Here is a 19134-nt window from a genome sequence, read left to right as displayed (position 1 = left end):
GGACAAACATCTAGAGTAAAGGTGTCAGACACTACTCAGTGCTGAGTCATATGTGAAATGAATACGTAAACAGGATGCGTTTGCACAATTACAGACATTTCAATGCAAACGAAAATGAGATGGAACTAGGTCACCCCTATTCCCCTGGGGAGAGAAAAAACAGCATTGCCCAGAAATCTGTTTTTATACAATGAAAACTTTATTACACACTTACTTTTGAAAATCACATATACATGTAAATTACACTTGCAAAATACCAAGCAGCAGACACACGATTGGTCAAGGTAGAAGGCCAATCCTAATCTATGGCAGTGAATTGCAATGCTCAATACAGTGTATGGAGAATGGAAAGTGCAGGCAGACATCCAGACAGCAGCAATCTACATACACATTGCACATGATTAGATCAATGTTACACATCCTTTGGCACAATATTTACAAAACTTGCTGAATTTCACATTTGATATCTTACAATAAGAAACAAAAGGCATTGCTCTGACCATGAAAAGCTTTAAGACTTCCTAGTAGCGTAAATTCACAGCCTACCACAATTAGGGTTTAAAATCAGTAAAGCATGAAGGGGCAATGTAAATTCCATTCAAACTGCCACAAACATTTCCCATGAGTCAAAGGTCACCATGCTGTAATCTAACAGCTGGCTTTGATTGTCAATTTAAACTACTACTACCTATGCAATGCTACTCCTAACGATTATGTTAGACAGGCAGAAGGCTTTGTTAAAAATACAAAATATATTTCTTTCATACTTTATTCTTACAGAAAATCTTATCTACCCATATTGCAAAATGCACCAACAGATGATGCTGAACGCTCTGTTGGGGCTAATCAAGACAAATTTAAATATTCTGTCAGATTCACTCAAACGGGAAAAAGTATTCACAATGACCCCTTATATCTTTGAAATGAATAAATGATACCTGAACAAAGTAAACAGTACAGAGGTATTGCCAAACCTCTGAATTGAGGTGATGTTCAACCCACTCTCTTCTAGCTCAGGGGTCTTAGATTTCAACGTCACCCGATATCAAAACATTGATTTTGAATTTACAAAAGTAACAAACTTCTACAAAAAATTTTCCTACTCTATATTATCGAGTTCTGACAATTTAAAGACTTTATCATATGTTTCAGTTTAGTCACTGAAATATGAAATGACCACATAAGGTAATAGTCCATCAATTTCATAAAAAATACTTCAATGTGAATTGTAATCACTCCAGACAGACACTGAATATAACTGTACTGAACAAAACATTCAATGGCATTAGAGTTTTGAAATATTTAAATGTTCTGAGTTGAGTCAAGTTATTGCATTAAAGCACATTATATTTTCATTTTGTTAACTTACACTGTGAAAACCACAACTTTTCACTTGAAAAGCAACATCCCGCAAAGTTTTGCCTGATGCAATTTTTATTACATTACAAACATCACAAATTGGTGAGAATTCCTAAATTGTTCTCAAAAACAGATCTTTCAAATCTGTGTGATATGAGCTATTCCAATTTTTGATATAAAAAATTATTCCTCGCATCCTAAAGTCCTCTTGCCATATCTGAGCGTTATTTCAATAACATAATATCTCCACATCAAGTGTGTCAGTCTTTTGGTCTCAAAAGGAAACAAAACTACAATGAACACTGTTGACTGTTTATATGTAAATCTAACTCCAGTATTCACTAAAATGAATTATTTTCAAAACATTTCCTTAAAAGTAGCTCATGAAAAATTACAACTAATTGTAACAATCATGCTGTTTTACTGACATGACCACGTCCATATTTTTTAAAAAGTTACAAAAGAAAGAATTACATGATTGGACAGAAGCACAAGAAACCATTATCTCACAGAGATTGCAAATAAATACCCATGGTTCATTGTGGATTGTTTGCGTCAAGTGAATATCATGTTGCATTTTCCAAAGTAAATTATCATTATCATGCATTATGTTGACGGAGATAAAAGTCCATGTCTTACATCTTCGGTTTCCCGAAAACGATAAAGTGACACGTCTATAGGTTAAACATTTCACAGTATATACAAGTCCCACATCTAAGAGGGATCCATCAGTTTTTCGTAAGAGTCCTCTTTGCTACTCCAAAAACACGCTTTAAAGACTTGTGTGGAGTATTTGGTTTTCTTTTTCAAATGAACAAGGCAGTAATTTACAGCAAATAATGTACAACAAATTACAAATAACAAGCTTTGGTGGCAATATGAAAATTGTAACCAGTCCGGGTTATGTCCATATAGAGGATAGTAGGGAAGAGCCAATGGCGTACCGTATATGTAATGAAATTTAGGCAAGAACCAATCACGTACTGTATATGTAACAAGGGTCAAAGGTTACGTTGGTTCACTTTGTTCAGATCGCGATATCAGACCTGACAGATCCACCGATCGAGTGAGACTGTGGCTACCCGGAAGTATCTTAGCTCCAGTCGATTGGCGACGTTCTACCGTGTTAAAAATTGTAAGATTTCTTCAGGAATAGTTTTCTGAGTTTCTTTACCCTTGACCATATTTGACAAAGAGTTATTGGACGTTTCTCGTTTTGTTTTCCAGCTAAGCAGCTTTTGATTAACTTCTCGGCGATTGATCCGGCGCGCGTTTTTCTGAGCGAAGGGTTAATCGTATCGGGAAATGCATGGTGATCGAAAAACTCGTGCTCCATCGTGCTCCGATGACCGACTAAAACAGTTGACCCATCTTTGTAAAGCTTGAAAAATTCTGCATACTGCAGATGGCAAGGTTAAATTGAAATTTGACCAAAAATAGGCGATATTTGGCGACAAATAACTTACTGTAGATTTACAAGGGTCAAACGCTGATTTCTAGGAGCCGTACCCGGCCAGGAAATTCATCCAAATAAGTAATTTTCAATGTACTAACCACTTGTGTCGGTCACCATCTCGGCCGCACTGAACATTGTGCGTAACGTCTACAACTAAAAACTACCCAGTGCTAAAAATAAAGGGCGAAATCAAGCCGAAAAGTTCCAAACTCGTTGCAATGTACGAGCCAAGGTTTGCATGGTTAAGTATTCATGACGTTGGCGGCGGCAGGTTCGCTGATTGGTCAATCGTAATATCCTCTCTATGGACATAACCCGGACTGGTAATAGCAAACTATTAAGGTAGAGCGTGCCTCAGAAACAGAAACAGGACTAAAATTTTTACAATTCTTTTCTGATCTACCACTAGTGGTGACTCATTTTAACGCTCTTGAAGGAAGAAAAATTTTCAGTCTTAGCTTTTTGGAAAATCGAAAATTTTATTTTTCCCCAAAGAGTTAGCACAGGAATTTTTGAATTTCAAATATCGGTAAATCTTGGGTAATTTGCTTCTCTAGAACCAAACTTTCCACGGTTACACCTGATCTTTATTCTTGATTTGGTGAAAGTATAGCTGAAAGTTTCTATAAGGAAAATTTGAGCAAAAGTTTAAATCTTTCACTTTTCACTTAAGTCTTTCACTTTCGAGGCACATACTACCTTAACAGAATTATGATCACAGTAAGTATTACAGCACGTACTTCCCTCACAGATTTACACAACACCTAAAATAAAACCAAGTTTGTTTGAAATCAAATATACACACAATAGACAGAGATGTCATCCCCACTCCTTTTTCACGTAAACTACTTTGAAAAAAGATACTGGCCATTGCTGTGGCCAATGTAAACCTTATGAGAGTTTTGATGTGGGCCGCTTTGTGGGAGAAGAACCTCCTCCAGTGGCACTAGATGATGATGCTTTTGATCCTGAATGAAAAGATGAAAAAGAAAAACATTTTAAGTGTACATGAAAAGTAGCACAATGAGATATAGAACACATTTGAAGGTCACCGACCTCTAGTCCCCTTTCACGACAACAATGTATCATAAATGAAACTCTACGTAAATCAAAGGTAAACATACACAGCAGTTCAAGACATTTTGACCACAAATTCAAAATTTGTTCTTATTTGGTTTAAGGGTCATAATTTTCATGACACTTCCACAAGGTTTGATGAGCAAATACATGAAGTGATATACAATGCCCAAAACAAGGCTTGTCTTTAAAACGACGATTCCAAATCATTCCTATCATAAATCTGTATGTTATAGTGCTATATTTATACAGGTTTCTGTTTGCTGGGATATTGACACAGAAAGTTTACAGATGTTCAACCTACTTGTCTCTGCTTGGTATGTTTCAGCATCAGAACAACCAATGAGGCCTAACCGTCTAAGATTAAGGATGGAGTTGGCAATGATTCGAGCTGTCCTCTTCTGATAGCCGCCTGAAGTCACCATCAAAATGGGTATCCTCCTTTGCTGAGCAATTTCAAAAACAATCTGATCTCTTTCTATGATACCCTGTTTAAAAAAGGACAGAAATTATTAGTCATCTTCACACACCCCATTTCCCAATACACGGTTTAAGCCTCATCATTGAAAGTAAATGGGTTTGGACCAAACCATTGATAGTAAAAGGGTTTATACTGTAACATGACTTTGTCTGTTACATACAACTGTACAGGGTTTCCCCTGCTGCTTCAACTGATGGGCAAGGCATATAAAATATTAGTCTAAAGTCAGTGTCTATCCAATCCTGATTAAGTTAAGCCTAGAAATCCATTTAATTATTTCTCAAACTGTAAAAGGCTTCAATGCCATTTTGATTTACTGAACAGTTGGTCTCCACAATATTAACAATCACAGTTACGATTATCTTGCTTTCCAAGGCCCTGAGGAAATAAAATATGTGGAGATTTGCTTACCTCTGGTGATATTGATAAAGCTCCTAAGGGGTCACCATCAAGGATGTCTGTTCCTGCATTGTAAACTATAATGTCTGGGGTGAACTCTTCAAGGGAGGCCCTCAAGTTGCTACAAAAACAATGCAATGAAAGTTAGTATCGCCTTGTTACTTAAGGTAGAACGCACTTCCGGGACAGACATTTGGACTCTCAAACTTTTACAGTTCTCTTCTGATATACCACATGTGGGTGTTCATTTTAAAGCTCTTGGTGACAGAAAACTTTTCACCGGCTTAGTTTTTCGAAATTCGAAAATTTTCATTTTTCTCCATAGAGTTAACACAGGGATGGCGGCCATTTTGAATTTCTAATATCGGTAAATCTTGGGTAATTTGTTTCTCTAGTATCAAAATTTGCACGGTGACCCCCTATTTTTATTCTTGATTTTGAAAGAGAATGATTGTAAGATTCTTTGAGGAAAGTTAGAGCAAAAGTTTAAGTCTTTCACTTTCGAGGCGCATACTACCTTAAGAAATGAAATAATCATATCACACTCTCCTCTCCATCATTCCCGTTGCCAATTTCAAGTGTTTTGGTATTCACCAAAACAAAAATTATGGTAAAAAGCTGATAATACCTTGATGAAATATTTGATTCTTTCTTTTTTCCTTATTTGAGACAGCTGATGACCGTTACACTGATTCAACAAAAATAATGTGAAATACATTGAATATAGCTAATGGAGCTTTAACAAAGTGTGCAACCTTGGTACATCTATTGACAAGCTGGGGGGTCTTTCTCACAGATCTTTTTTTCACAGTCACGTTTACTGACTTCACCTCCAGAAATGACATTTATGTAAAGAACTTTTTTATTTACTGAAAAGTGTACAATGATTCCAATTCCCAAGTACAGACAACAGCGAAATACTTACTCCCTGACTTTCTGTAGATATACAGCATCTTCTGTGTAGCTCATTAATTCCACTTTTCTTTTTATTGCTCCTGATATTGGAAGAAATAAATGTGTTTTAAACTGATTTCTCGATAAAGCAGACTACAATAACAGAATTGAACAGTATGTACGAGACATGAATCTTGCCTATATGTAAAATGATGAACATAGTTTTAGATAAAACATTCAATCATCGAAAACGCTGTAAAAATAATTATTTTGCAATATTCCAAATTTAACTTTCATCAATATAAGATTGTTTCTATCTTTGAATATGCTTGGTACATGATTTATCTACACAGTCCACAGTGAACATCCTTGAAGCAAAGCGAACACAGTCATCCATAAAGCAAGGCTATAATACATGGATATGGGTCCACAGCCCACTTGATGTACTTCACACTCCCACACAGAACAGGAAATGCAGAGTGGATACTTGACAAGACTTACTCTTAGCGAATCCATCATGTGGATAGATGTGTCGGTTGTAAACATCCATGATGTAAACCCTGTTGTCTTCCATGAAGTCTCTCTCATGTCCGTTGCCTTGGTGAGCGTCAAGGTCAACTATCATGGCTTTCTTGATGCTGGGCACTCGGTCAAACAGAAACTGAAAACAAAAAAACGATCATGAATTAACATTTCTGATGTTAACATTGACACATTCATAGAATTACTAATACAGAAACTGACAGTAAAAATAATTGTGAATTGATATTTTTTGTCACCAGTCACAGCTCGGTCATAGAGAGACTCAAAGAAATGGGGGCAGGAGTTTTATGATTTTACTTTGCCACATTTCATAATCATAATCACATGTGTATACAGGGATATATCACATGTACAGTTATTAAAATATAATTTCACAAAAAAGTGCACCACATACTTGAGTAGAGATATCAAATAAACAAAGAGACGTACTTTGATTGTAAGGGTAATATCGGCATAGGCACAGAATCCTCCTCCCCTGTCTGCTGAACAGTGATGAAAACCGCCACCGATGTTGATGGACCATCCCCTGTCCACTGCCAGCTTACCTGCCTGTCAATGGAATCGGTTGGCAAATTACACAGACACACTGGACAGCAAATGCACAGCTTCAGCAATGATGATGGAAACCAAACTAAGAATAAGCTGGTGTTTCTATAGCAACTGCCACACATATCAATGACCCATTTTGGTGTCCGCATTGTGCTGCTAGTGTATTCTTGTTATTTAGGAGAGCTTTGCTTGAGCTGCATATTCAGAAATTTGGGATGGGATGGTTGAAGCGACCTTAACCATCACAAATTGACTGCGAATGACAATCACTGTTCTATCAATAATACGCAACAAAAAATAAGTATATATAAGACATTTTCAAGAAACGTAGAAGAATCACTACAAATTGCAGCTTGTAACCATGGTACCAACATTAAGATGAAATTATAAATATCATTTGTCAGGGGGCTCTAACGACAGGCTAAATCATCAAAATTGTTTGAATTACTGTTAGATACTGCCAATGGCACACACAAAATGCTATGTTTAGTAACAAAATATGATAGCCATAAGCACATTTACAAACAGATTACATATGGAAGAGATAAACCACAGTACAGTTGTGAACAAACATATTTCACATAGGACGGCTCATGAAAGAGTTCCTTAGATCAAAGATTACCGGTAGGTACTTCCTTACCAGTGTTAAATTGAAAGTAAAAACCAAATGCATTTTTTCCCATAAAAATACATCGATCTGCTGTGTGAGAAAGGTGGAAAATACCTGAATTAATGATGAAATGGACAAAATGAAAATAAACAATCATTTAATATCACAGCTTACCAGTACAGTACCACCTGTTTGTATTCGGAATGGTTTCAGCACCTTCCTCTGAACAATAAAATTTGGTAGGAATGCAACAGGCGGCACTTCTGTTATTGTAGCAACATTTATGCTCCACTGAAATGAAAACACAATAATGAAACAAAAATTAGGCACACATGCTGTATACATGCTATATACTCTTTCAAGTTGTAAGACTGGTACCATCAACTGTTATCAACCGACAAGCTCAATTTAGTATTTTGCCTGCATATTTTGAATATCAGCTTTCCGTCACATCCTTTGCAGTACAAGACAAAACAGGATTTTGAATGATGAAGGAGCAGACATGATTGGAGGAGCAAAGTTTGCAAAGGGTAACAAGGTGTTTTCTAAGAATACTGGGTTCAATCATCTATCTAGTCGCAATATGCTTGTCTAAGGGTGCCTTTCCCTGGGTAATGAATAGAAACAAACCCCCTAGCATAATGGTCAATTGTGGAAACAGCAAAAGTCTGAGATTAGGCATAGTATTTTACAATCTTATCAAGGAGCACCGGCAGGGAGGTTTTACCAGAGTAAATGCCAGGAATCATGGGGGGTTACTTTCACATCAAGGACTTGCTAAACCTATGCTCACCAAGGGGGCCACTATTGTTTAATTTACGATCACACAATTAGCAAGACATTGCAATGAATATTTCTCATTTCTCTACACCAATAAAAATTCTCAGGAGACTCATCAGCATTTCAGTGATAAGCAAGTGACATTGTAACCTTGAGTGAATATTATAATTGTTTCCAAAATGTAACAATGTCTCAAAAATATTGTTAGTGATAAAACTACTGACATACATCACTTTCATAAAGAATTTTGTAATTTTATCGTTACAAGAATTTATCATATCGCTGGTAATCGGTCTGTAAATGGGAGATAAGGATACGCAGGAAAATTAATGAGTTTGTCATATCGGAAATATTGTGAAAAACACAACTGCTGCATCAAGATGGGACCTGGTGATTATGCCCACAAATTCATCTTTCATATCATGTTGCAGCTGAAATGATAACGCCTCTGCGCAAAATACCGGTATATATTTGACATGCAAACAACACTGCTACCAAAACACATGTATTTCAATTTATCCATGTAGGTGATTTTCAATTCCACACTTTTCCCTTTTCTCCCATTCTGAAATGTGAAGAAATAACATTTATTTTCCAGAGTGGTGTTGCTTGTTTGTTATCGATGGTTGTGCACTATTTGACTTGCAGAGGCACAATGCAACATTACATGACAGTAGACACATAGCTTACAACAACAAGACAGCGCAGCATTCAGATAATGTATATGATATTAGCGCAGCATTCAGATAATATCATACACGGGCATGCATACACGAGCGGCAGATGGAACAAAGACACACCTTACAGACCAAGACGCAAGCATTTACCAGATAAAGGTCAAGTAGCTGCAACTTTTGATGGGTTTTTTTCACTCATTTCATTTTTTAATGTCAACTACAGTTTCTTGCTCTCGTCCTCAAAGCATGTTTAGATACAAAGTATTCAGCTTGTCAACTCAACCTGTACATGTGCAAACTGCACATAGTTATTGTTGACAAGCGAATTCTGTCCGGACTTGAATTCAAACGTAAACAAACAGTGCATTTTACATAAATAGACAATGTTTCGGCAAGCTAGACAGTCAGTATTTCATTATTCATTTTGGGAAAAGAACAAGAACTTTCAATTGACACACAAAACAAAAATAGTGAAAAAATCATTAAAAGTTATAGCTACAAATCCTGTGAGGGCAGGGTGACAGGAAAATGAGGCTTATTGTTTTAAGCCAAACCTTACAAGAGTTAGAGTTATTGTTTGTAAACTTGGGTATTACAACTAGAACTTAAAATTCCAAACAAAGGTAGCAAGGAGATTTAAGCCTGGCAGTGAGTCAGACAATACAATGGGTGGCTATACCTCGGGCATTTTTTCCACAAAGTTGGATTGCTGCAAAAGAAAATAGAAAAGAGTGGGAAATAACGATGGAAGGAAAACGTGTCAAGTGTTCAGAAGACAAGAAACCAGAGAATGATAGAGTTGGTCAGTCTGTTACATGGACTGCAGAATCATTGGACGTTTGCCTCAAGTAGAATTTTGTTTCGCAGTTTTGTCGCTGGGAAATAGAAAACTTGAGCACAGAGATGATCAATCTTGCACAGCAGCTCATATTTCTCCGTGTTTTTAATTTACTGTACTGTAAACACCATCTGAATCATACATGAACACTCGGTGTACTGTAATTGGTGACTGCACTGAGCCATGGCAGTACTGGTAGGAAACTGAACGTAAGATGAATTTAAATGAAACACTGCTTGTTGGAAATATTGGTGCAGAAGTCATCATTTCTATTTGACTGGGAATGTCCCAATTCAGCACTACAAGCACGATGATGGTATAAAGATAGCTGTGAAATAAATATACATTATGACAGAAACTCCCGGGCATTTCTAACCTTTTTTATATTTTTCTTTTAGTCAAAAGCAAAATGCCGTTTTTTGATTATAAAACAGTGAAAAAATAATACCCTATACCATCACAAGGGCATTATTAATTTTTTGACGCTAACCGGCACACTTCTAAAAATCAATTTGCATCATGTTAGTGAACAATAATGACATTAGTTTCCTTTATTTGATCATGACGACATTGATTCTTTGCTTAATTTGAGTCAACAAAATAGAGAAAGCGTGGTTTGATTGTGAGAAGCGAGGAGAAATTAATGGAGAATTAGTGTGAAGGCTTAGTGATCTAACCACCCACACACACACACACACATCACACATGCAAGATGATGGGTGTCTAAAAAAAAGCACTAGAGCTGAATCCACCGTGTGTTATTTACACCGAAATGGATGTTTCTGCCATGGTGTGACTACACAAGTAAACAGAGTATATACTGCCAGCTGCCACTATGTAATTGCATACAAGCAGCAAAAAGCAACAACACCGCTCTGTAAGCATGTCTGCTTCTGTTGTGTGGGGTATGTGTAATAACGCTATGCCTGTATGATTATTACCTAATAGACGTAACTTATTACACAGATAGGAAATGTGACAAATATACCATTTACACACCCAGGGTAACTACATGACAATTATACTTGGTTCTTGCAATCTTCATGGGGATAATTTCAAAATGGGGACTTTGGACTGTTATTTTACCCACTTCACTATCAGATCAGTTCTGGGCTCATTTCTAAATGAGCAATAACTGACAAGATTGAGTCATTTCTCCTAAAAAATACTAGTGTTATCTTTCAGAGAGCGAGTTCATGGTAAAACATGTCTAAATAGCTTTAGAGAACCAGTTAGAACCACTTCATTCATGTTCTAATGAATGTTAAATAACTAACTTCTTTTTCAATGCTAAACCTATAAAACCAACTTTGAAATCTCTGCCTTAAATATCAATCTCCATTTTACTGTTGTATATTCTTTGAACATTCTTGCTGTTTACAATGCAAGAACATTGTGTATTATGTAATATCTACTCTCAATTTTTTTTCAACATACAGTGTATTTGGTTTTAAAGCACTAACCATCCGTTTCATTGACTACTAAATTTACACAGCTGATTTGCCCTTTTTTTAAAAACCCCGAGTTCATTTCAGATTGATATAGAGACAGACATGCAGTTGCAAGTCACTCAATTTCACTTCATCAGACATTTGTAAAGATACCGAGGTAGAGAACTCAGGCAATTTATCTTCGTTGGTTTGCCTCTGAAGGACTGATGACAGACAGCAGTGACAGTTACGTGCATGTAAATTCTCAGAGATTCAATAATATCCTACCTTCAGACTGTCAATGTATCTCTTCGTATGTACAACTAGCAAATCTTCTTCTGAAGCCTCTCTAGGAGTGACAATGGTGTCATCTCGAATCATACCATCGTCTGGTGTGAAAGAAAGAAAGGTTGATTAAGAAATGCCCAAGACTACTACAAAAAGACACTTTATTTGAAAATGAACACTGGACAATAAAGACATCATAAACCATACACTGTAGAAAAAAGGGTTGTCTTTGTATAATCTTTGCAAGATTTATTGAAGTTTCTGTCTATTTAACACTACTGTATCAAATAAACAATACCGTGAAATCAGCACTTTAAATTTCTATGTGAAAATAAAATTATTGCATAAAATTTCTATATTATTGTCCAATTCATCTTTGGAGATTTTAAGTACTGAGGTACGATATGATCAACCAGCCAGACCTCCCCTATTGAAACCTTTAATATCTCCCCTGGATATGTCCCCCGCAAGGTAGCAAAAAAATGCTCCATAAAATTCACTTGATGTACCATTTCAATACTTGACAACAAATGCTTCATCTGTGATCCGATGCTGTTTCACTGTTTGTTGATTTAAAACATGCTACTTGCTGGAAATCTGTATTCCTATGAATGATTCCAAGACTTCATATGCAGCTTTTTTACAGTATTTTACTGCATTTATGCTCTACTTCTATATCCGCCGACTGCAAATGAAAATTTCTTGACCCATATTGACTTCTGTTCAATATTATATAGTGAACGAAAACCACAGCATTGTGAGTATCATTGCCAGCACAAAGGTACACTTTAAACAGCAATTCATCATTATCTATTAAAATTCAGGCTGATATGATCTCACACATACAAGAAATATATCAAATATGTTGATAAGATTCTGTAATACCGCCACTTTTCCCAACATTATATCGTAGATTTTGATGATATATATTTGAAAAATGTTCACACACATCAGATGAAGGAATCGATTACGTTTTAGCAGTTGGGGTTTGTGATATTGCAACAGTCTGATAAGCTTAAAAAGGGCAGCTGTGTTCAAACAGGTAAAGTATTGCAGGGAGAGCTATTATCACAAATGAGCACCTTTGTTCTGTTCTCCGTGAGTACATTGCATGGCAAAATTGTTAACAAATTCTGATCTGATCAACTTATGGCCCAAGCTGCCGTATAGTTCCAGATGAAAATTACAGGTCTAAAAAACACCAATAAAATTACCATACTTGTAATGATATCAATTCAGCAAGAGGTCATGTGAAAATCAGGACATTTCAAGTTCGTGTACTTCATACTTGACAACAGCAGACTTGAGTAATATCTTCACAATGATGACACACAAACTCAAGGTCACACAAAATCAGAAAATTGTCCTTGCAATTTAGATTCAGGGCAGAGAGAAATATTCACATCCGACAGGAGATTGATTATGGCAATGAAAAAGAAGTAATTTACCAGGAAAGGTCACGCAACTGACATGAACAGATAATGAATAAACACTGCATCTTTTTCACTCAAGGCAGTTCAAAAGAGTGCACTGCAGACATCAAGTCATGTGACTCAAATATACTGCCAGGCCTTGTAATATCTCATAAAAATGTTCTCTTATCGGCTAACAGCTTTCAGTGTTAATAGAGGTACACAATGAACAACTGCCCTGTTTCTGTTTACCTTGTGGCAAAATCTCTCAGTGATCTGTGCATTCATGTAGTGATTATGTCTACACCACAACAAATCTCTACTTGCAAAACCACATAGAATACTAGATTTTTTATGGCAAGGCAGGGTACAGTACAGGGTATTTGGCTCATAACAGACAAACATACAAGTGAATTATTCAGCTGGTATCGTCATTGTTGACTATGATAATACCGGTAAGTCATTTGAAAACTGAGCCCGAGTTAGCAGATCTCAGTAAAATGATTTGCTCGCGTTGATCTTACATATACCTGCTGAGCGCTAGTATAGTCTAACAAAATAGGTACAAGGAACTGCAGACAGTCTACATGTAAATTTCACAAGGATCTAACTCTCAATTTGTCAGAAAAAGATATTCTGTAATGTTTTGACAATCTGACCTGCCAGGTTTTTGTTTGAATTTCATGTTTGAATTGCAAGCTGCCATTCATGAGAGGGTTTGTGAAAGACTCGGAAATTAACAAGATTTTTCAATATTTTGGTCATATTTATGCTGTCTTCTAAAGAATAATATAGGTGATAAGTATCTGCACTGTACAATTCTTATACAGCACACTGACAGACTGGTATAATGGAGTCATGATTTTGTCATAAATAACATGATCAGCATGTTTCAGATCTATATTTAAATTTACTGTGCTACACAGTTACATGTACACTAACACAACTTACAGATACAAAGAGAAGTAAATACAGGACTGACAGTTATATTGACATGGTGAGGCATAAGGCTAATCCTGGTTAAATACGTTAGAATCTAGAAGCTACAGAAAGACATGACTTCAGCCTCATCTGAGAAGCTTTTGCGATACAGCTAATGAAACAATATATCAATTTTATCAGAGCTTAACTATCAAAATGAGCTGTTTCTGAAAAAAATTCTGCTCAGATTTCAAGCAGTCGTGTTCCATTATCCTTCTGAATACAGCACAGTGATCTGTCGTACATTAGTAATTATTCTATCCTTTTCCTGAAAACAAGCTCTACCCTTACTTCTTCAATACTTGTATACCCACTGAAATTTAACCATGAATGTGACAGAAACTGTTGGCTCATGCTTTGGACATAAAAAAAGAAAAATTTTACATGATTCGACTGCAATATGAGAATTTCTTTTCTCTCCACAAGCACACTCTCTCTACCTTGCTACTGCCTTTTTTAATACAAACCTGCATATTGATTTTACAGAACAGGAAATATTTTATGTCAATGATATTATTTCCCAGCATATTTATACTTCTAGGAATACATGATATACTCATTTTATGATCGATAAAGCCATATGTAATCAGTAAAAGTCAGTTTCGTGGCAAATATTTTAAACATTCTAAATTTTCCAAATACACTTCTGTTGAAATACATGGCAGTGATTTTGGTCTTTTTCAATAGATTTGGTTAAATTAAATTTCAACAGCATTCCTTCATAAAGGAGAAAATAACCATTCACGTAGAGTGCAATACCACCAAGACAGCTGCGATTCATCTCAGTGTTGTTGTCAGTGATAATACGTCGGCTTACAGAAGATTAGAGGAGGAGGGTGTTTCTATACACACGTGTTGAACTTAAACTGTTCAGAACAAAACTGTTGAGCTCCAAGTCGAATGGTTTAGAGAGTTTTGTATATAAGGATGGTAACTCTTAAGGTCATGTACTGGTACTGGTAAGAATTTTCTCCATTAAGCTGTATACTTCTATGATCAGTTTGACAAAAACAAAACTATCCTTTATGATCTAAGCTTTTATCAGATCAAATTCTAAGGCAATTGTGTCACTGACGCAAACCAAAATACCTTTTGCCATGACAAAGTCAAATATGTGCATAAGGCAAAATGAGTTGATGTGTTATTTAATTTGTTCTATTCCTCAGTACATTGGAGACCAACCTACACCACATAAAAAAATAAGAGATCTCATACAGGGTCAAAGATAACGGTTATGCAAATTTTTTAATTTCTTTTTGCAAATGGAATTATCATAATAGGTCATAAAATCCTCCATAAAAATATATTTTCATTTTCATAATCAAAATCTGATATATGTGTATATATATACATATATATATATATATATATATATATATATATATATATATATATATATATATATATATATATATATATATATATATATATATATATATTGGCAGCCTCTTGCGTAATATAAGGGGGCGTTCACTGTTGGCACTATGCTTCGCTCATGGTATGTATTGCCGTTGTAGCACTCTGGTGAGTCCATATTTTCAATCCTCAACAATGTGTAACCGTACTCTCTGTGCCAAGTTCAGAGGTTGCCATAAAGCCATTATGGTGATAACCGGGAGGGCACATTGTATACATTTTGTGTATTTCGCTCACTGCTTTAATAGTAGTTAGAGCACTCTGAGATTGTTGGGCAGCCTCTTGCGTAATATAAGGGGCGTTCACTGTTGGCACTATGCTTCGCTCATGGTATGTATTGCCGTTGTAGCACTCTGGTGAGTCCATATTTTCATCCTCAACAATGTGTAACCGTACTCTCTGTGCCCAAGTTCAGAGGTTGCCATAAAGCCATTATGGTGATAACCGGGAGGGCACATTGTATACATTTTGTGTATATATATATATATATATATATATATATATATATATATATATATATATATATATATATATATATATATATATATATATATATATATATATATATATATATATATATATATATATATATATATATATATATATACACACACACATACACACACACGTTTTTGATGTTTACAGGAATCAACAAATTTGCTTTCAATGTCATTTTGGTAAAAACCACACGTATGACATTATGACAAATTTCTCAGTACAAGCTTGCATAACAATGGCATGAACAACTTGAACAAGTAGGGAGTGAAACGTCAACATCATTTTGTGAGAATTGAAAGAAATGCCAGCCAGGTATGATATTTAAAATCAATTAGCATGTATCATGCTCATTATCATAAAAAATAAACTGCACCTTAGAAATAAATTATACATACAATCATCAGTAAAAAACGCAACACAGCCCAAACCACCTGTTCTTGTCAAATGTCTGTACACGACATCAAGACAGTGCCACATCCAGTGTTACCTTCCCTTTCCCTTGAACTTACCTTTTAGAAAGGCAAAGACTTTTCCCCATTTTCCAGCGTCAAACGGATGTAATTTTTCAAGGCCAAGAAACCCAATGTTGTAATCCTGCGAGTAAATAATTGGCCACTGTCTGTCCGATGGCTCAAGATACAGCCGAGTAGCGTGCAGTTTCTTTTCTGGAACTCTGTTAAAAGGAACAAAAAAATTTACAATAAATGAACATTACTGCCAACAAAAGAGTTCACTTTCTATTAAAAACTCTATGCTGGTCATACAATTTGCATGGTGTTCTAAAAATAGAGCATATAATTAAACTGAACTGTTTACATGGTAGCTGCCCATACTAAGGTGGAGTACGTCATTACAGTCATGTTGGTATCTTACTGTGTCAATATTAGTTATTACCTGCTGCACTGGCAATTTTTTTGTAACTTTAGTGTACACTATTTCTATAACCATGTTAATGATGCAATGGCCTTCAGAGGCACACAAGCTAGAAAGGGATATCATATAACATGAGAAAACCCAATTTTAGGAAAAAAATTATTGTAAAAATGTGATTGTAAAAATTAAAAGTATATCCTGGGGTATCAATGTTGATGCCGTCAACACCTGGAATATCGTCTATTGTCATTGAATAAAAAGTATACCGTATATAGACAGTTTGTTGTACGTGAGTAGAATTAGAGTAAATAGATACAAATTCGACGAATCTGCTCGCTTACTTCTGTGCCGTTTTGTTGACGCCTGGCAAAAGTAGACCAAAATTCATGGCACAATAAGAACTAAATAACAAGCCGGCGTATGGTAACAAATACGGATATATCAAAGACTGTACGTGTTGTCCTGGGCTGGCGGTCGACCGTTCAGAGAGACAGGCTCATTCAGCTTTCCTTTGAATATTAGAAGTGTTTACACGAACGGAGAATCTGGTGTCGGTTACCGGGTACCCAGTGCTCAAATGTTAGATCTGATTCTGGCGGTGATGGGTTTTAAGGTGGTCAAATCTCGGCACAAGGAAGTGCGTAGGATGATGCCACTTTCTTATTGGAAGGTGCACATATTGACGCAAGTCTGTCAAGACGTTTCCATGAGAAACTGCTTCTTACGGCCCACGTCATAATATTATGATAATAGTGTTTCCGATCATCATTTCAACTGTACGATGTAAACAATTACAGCAAAGTTATCCTTTTGACCCAGTTAGATACAAAACGAACACATTTTTATGTTTTGGAGACAACTTAGAAGTAAGTGACTTCATTGATCGGCTTTGGATAATTTTCCTACAGAGATATTTACTATTGTACTGATGCATAAGGGTGAAACGCCCTGACAAAAGGAGAAAATTACCTCTTCGCTTCGGTCTCCGTATCTTTCGCCGATTCAGTGGCCATTTTGGTGACAGACAGCCACTGACGAAATCGAAGCCTTCGGATGAGGGCGCTCTTGTATATGAGCCGGACGTCCACTGTGAGTTTCCAAAGAAACGGAGCGTCCTGCAGACTTCGTCCCTCTTGCATAAACCTAGAAATATAACTGATAAAAATAATATATGTTATATGTAATAAGACCGTTAAAACCGAGCTGTGGCATTTTAAATAATTTTGTAATGCATAGCATTTCGGATATTGCAGATTGCTGCAAACATAAAAGACTTTTCGCATATGTCAGTGGATTTTAGACATTTCTCTGATAGATTACGGAACTGCAGCAATTCGAAGGTCTGCTCGCATTTTAAACCACTCACGGCGACTCGTTCTTATTGGCGTGGGTAGACAGAAAAGCACTAAATATCATACCTCCAGCTGTACGTACACATTGACGCCTATGGCAGTGCAACGCATGTCGGCCTGCTAAAATTCAAGCTGTAATTAATTTTGAGAAGTTTTTTCGTAAGAAAAAAATCAGGCCATACCTTCGAAAAACAGTTTAAACCCACGTAATTACTCTTCTCTTGTTCCGTGGTGCAATTTAAACACCCAACATCATACAGCGAAGCTTGACCTCGCGATTGCTCCTCACTGTTTCGGTCATTTTGGATCGAGCTTATGAGGGCCGACAGGTGAAGTACGCATGTTTTCATTGGCGGATATAAAGGTCACCATTCGGCTTAGGAATTGCAGTAACCAATAGAACTGTCCATTGCAATTCCGATTTTTACTAAGGCAATACGCGCTAGACGTATTACACAGCGATCGCAGTGCTCGTCTACTAAACCTTGTTTCACATAAAACCCGTTGAATAGTTTGAAAGCACAGCTTGTGATACTTGTTCGAACCATTTCAGAAGGTAAAAAATATTTTAGCGATGATAGAGTCCCAATTTTCTGAAAAAGTAGCCTGCGAAATCGTGAGAGTAACCGGTCAATTTCGTCGGCTGCCAGCTCTTAATGAAACCCAGCTCAGTTAATTCAAAACTAATTGCACATGTGAGAAATTTTCAAAATAATTTGTGATACTATTCAATAATCTAGTCGGAAGAAATTCGCCAGGGCGGCCTGCAGTTTGGTACAGTCTCATTCAGAATTCATTCATTGAATTTGCAGAAATACCTTTCTTTAGGCCTATATAAGCTTTTAGATGCAACCAATACAAAATTTAATGATGATTAATATTTGGAGTGTATAGCAGTTAATAGTGGAAGAAATATAGTTAGTGATTCAATAGCGAATTCAGGGTACATCGCTATTGATATAATTAAGTTTCGGAGTATCGTTATCAATTTGTGGCTTAGATTTATTGCAAATTCCATTTGACTTTGCTACCATTTTGGAGCTTGTCTGGATTTGCTCAATGTGTCTCTCTCTACTAGGTTATAAGTGTACTTATGATTTGAAGTATAGCTTAAAATCATTATTCAGAACTTTATAGACTCGCAATATTTCTGAAAGTTTCAAAAACAGGCAGTAATTCTGGAACATATTTAAAAAATGCAGTAATTCTGATACATTCAAG

At 36.1% G+C, this 19134-nt stretch overlaps 1 protein-coding gene across 4 annotated transcripts; it reads right to left on the bottom strand.

Annotated features, from left to right (window-relative positions):
• Positions 1–176: 176 nt before the first annotated feature.
• On the bottom strand, positions 177–17615 carry LOC139135670 (histone deacetylase 11-like). 4 transcript variants are annotated; one of them, XM_070703222.1, is made up of 11 exons: positions 17531–17615; positions 16198–16361; positions 11382–11482; positions 9505–9534; positions 7543–7659; positions 6639–6758; positions 6168–6327; positions 5698–5767; positions 4785–4893; positions 4197–4380; positions 177–3783 (listed from the first exon to the last, which is right to left on the bottom strand). In XM_070703222.1, exons 1-11 carry the CDS (start codon positions 17572–17574, stop codon positions 3707–3709), a joined length of 1176 nt encoding a protein of 391 aa, XP_070559323.1. In that variant the 5' UTR covers positions 17575–17615; the 3' UTR covers positions 177–3706. The 4 variants fall into 4 exon arrangements, with proteins under 4 accessions (XP_070559323.1, XP_070559322.1, XP_070559325.1 ...); XM_070703221.1 differs by lacking the exon at positions 17531–17615 and adding an exon at positions 16903–17061; XM_070703224.1 differs by lacking the exon at positions 9505–9534.
• Between the last annotated feature and the right edge of the window lie 1519 nt (positions 17616–19134).

Source organism: Ptychodera flava, chromosome 6, assembly GCF_041260155.1.
Source record: "Ptychodera flava strain L36383 chromosome 6, AS_Pfla_20210202, whole genome shotgun sequence".
NCBI lineage: Eukaryota > Metazoa > Hemichordata > Enteropneusta > Ptychoderidae > Ptychodera > Ptychodera flava.
The sequence above is the reverse complement of the archived record's forward strand: the minus strand, read 5'-3'. Positions and strand labels throughout refer to the sequence as shown.

Coding starts and splice junctions, on each gene's coding strand:
- LOC139135670 (XM_070703221.1), bottom strand. CDS start 16,949: ATGAATTTTGGTCTACTTTTGCCAGGCGTCAACAAAACGGCACAGAA. Junction 16,362..16,902: donor GTCAACAAAACGGCACAGAA/GTAAGCGAGCAG, acceptor TCCTTTTAACAG/AGTTCCAGAAAAGAAACTGC. Junction 6,759..7,542: donor AAACAGGTGGTACTGTACTG/GTAAGCTGTGAT, acceptor TTCCATTGACAG/GCAGGTAAGCTGGCAGTGGA.